This window comes from Nicotiana tabacum, chromosome 1 (assembly GCF_000715075.1).
Source record: "Nicotiana tabacum cultivar K326 chromosome 1, ASM71507v2, whole genome shotgun sequence".
Taxonomy (NCBI): domain Eukaryota; kingdom Viridiplantae; phylum Streptophyta; class Magnoliopsida; order Solanales; family Solanaceae; genus Nicotiana; species Nicotiana tabacum.
In genome coordinates this window covers 37,837,786-37,839,930 of record NC_134080.1, presented here as the reverse complement: position 1 = coordinate 37,839,930, position 2,145 = coordinate 37,837,786, and the positions used below count along the sequence as shown (strand labels likewise).

The 2,145-nt window shown below is 37.3% G+C and overlaps 1 protein-coding gene across 1 annotated transcript; it reads right to left on the bottom strand.

Annotated features, from left to right (window-relative positions):
- Window positions 1-861: 861 nt before the first annotated feature.
- LOC107799216 (uncharacterized) lies at window positions 862-1,422 on the bottom strand. Its single transcript, XM_016622305.2, has one exon. It carries the CDS (start codon window positions 1,337-1,339, stop codon window positions 971-973), a length of 369 nt encoding a protein of 122 aa, XP_016477791.1. The 5' UTR covers window positions 1,340-1,422; the 3' UTR covers window positions 862-970.
- Window positions 1,423-2,145: the final 723 nt, after the last annotated feature.

Genomic DNA, 2,145 nt, shown 5'->3' with positions numbered 1-2,145 from the left:
CAATAATTTAATTCATGAATGCAGGTGGTTAATGGAGAAAACAACACAGCAAGGGGAGATCACAATGAAGCATAGCTTTCGTGAAGGGAACATGGTAGCACACCAATTGGCAAAAGAAGCTCTAATATCTCTTAATTATAATACAACTTGTTATTTTGTTTCACCTCATATCTTCGCAATGGATGCCTATTGCAAGGATCAAGATGGACATATGTATGTTAGAACGTGTTCTATAAATGTGTGTAACCACCTAACGGCTTTAGACGATAACTGTGCCTTAAAAGGCATTTCTCTAATATGTACTAATAACAATGCTATGGATCCCATACCCTAACGTGCTACTGTTGTTATTATTATTAATATAAGTACCTTTTTCCTTAAAAAAAGAATGAGCGGTTGATCGTAAAAAAAGTTCATGTCGCATGATAATCGTGCACGTGGTAGAATTTGAGTAAAGGATGTAATGTTTGTCATGATATTTTTGAGTATTACATATTCCTTACATGTTTTCAAATGTTGCTCCACGTAACTTCTACTCATAATTTTGATCCATAGATAAAACTGATCTTCCCTTCTTTCCTTTAACCAGAAGTCTCGAATTCCACAATTCCCCGAATGAAGTCTCGAATTCCACAATTCCCCGAATGGAGCCCGATGCGAATGTTGCTCCACATAACTTCTACTCATAAATTTTTTTCTTATTAGCGATTTTGAAAAAATGTATAGGACATTATGGGCATGAGGTAAAAGAGGAAAAGGCCGAGTTAAATTAATTTTTTCCCTTTCGAGGAAAATTATTTTTCTTCGAGAATCAGTTTCAAAAGAAACTGATTTCCCGTAATTATTTTCAATGATCCGATGTAAATAAAAGGCTGGACAATATTTATAAACATAATTCCAACTTTATTTTGCTTATTACAAGATGATTCTTTACCACTAAGACACATCACCGTTCAATATTGGTACTAAGCTATTGTATGTAAGATTGGCCGGTGATATCAATGTCACGGTCGCCGGAAGACTGCGGTGGTTTATGTTTGGGCTGAAGAGTGGCTTCTGCTGGTCCATCAGCACTTTGTGTCTCACTAGCTGGTGGTTTTTTATCCACTTTCCTCGCCGGACCACCACCTTCATCATCTTTCCCATACATCCCACCGCCGTACGCTTCCTTAGTTAGCGGCTGCATCGGTGAAACATATGGTGGTTGGTGTTCCCGACGGCTGACCTCCTCCTTATAATCTCTCTCCTGATCTTGCTCTTCTTTCTCCATAGATTTATTTTTCTCGTTAGACATTCTTTTTGTTGGACTAACAGTACTTAAGCTGAGCGGAGTGGCCATTGAAATGGTAATTTACCAAAGATTTATAGCCAATTGCATTGCAATCTAATTGTGAGAGTTGAAAGAAAATAAGAAACAAATGTTTTCTAAGTAGTTATCAGTTTAATTTGCATGGTTTGAGGTTATCTATTTGACACGCATGTTAACCAGAAACGTGGTGGGCGTTTTGACTGTCCACGTTAACTTTGTGTCATCATATGACAAGCCAATCGCTTCATTCCTGTCGTTACCAATTAATTTATTCATAAAAATAGTCGGTCTGATTTATTATTTAATTTTTTAATCAATTGATATACGGCCAAAAATGCATATTTTTCGGTTTACTTATATCGCATAACTTGTGTGATTAGTGTAGATTATATGAGTTTTTGTAGTGAATCTCATTACATGCATTCTTATGTGTATGATCAAGTTAGACGAATAGTGAGCAAAAAAAATTGATTCGGGACCAAAAGACAAAAGAAAAACTTTGCTCGTTCATTCTCGCGTGCACACGAGAAAGTGAACGAGACTAGCTGAGGAAGAGCTTAAAAAACAGCGAATTAGGGCAAAAAGGCATGGAAGTACACGAGAGACTTAGAAGGAAAAGAAAAAGAGAAGAACTTTGCTCGTTCACTCTCGCGTGCGCACGAGAGAGTGAACGAGCTAACCTGAAAAGGTTGTTCCAAATTTTGCTTGTATTATTTTGCCGTAATCAAACCCTACCCCATATAAATAGTCCTTAAACTCACTTTTGAAAGGGAAGACATTTTTGGAGAGGGGATTCGACGCAAGGAGGTAAGAACACGCTAGGAACAAGGTGGAGA

Coding starts and splice junctions, on each gene's coding strand:
- LOC107799216 (XM_016622305.2), bottom strand. CDS start 1,339: ATGGCCACTCCGCTCAGCTTAAGTACTGTTAGTCCAACAAAAAGAATG.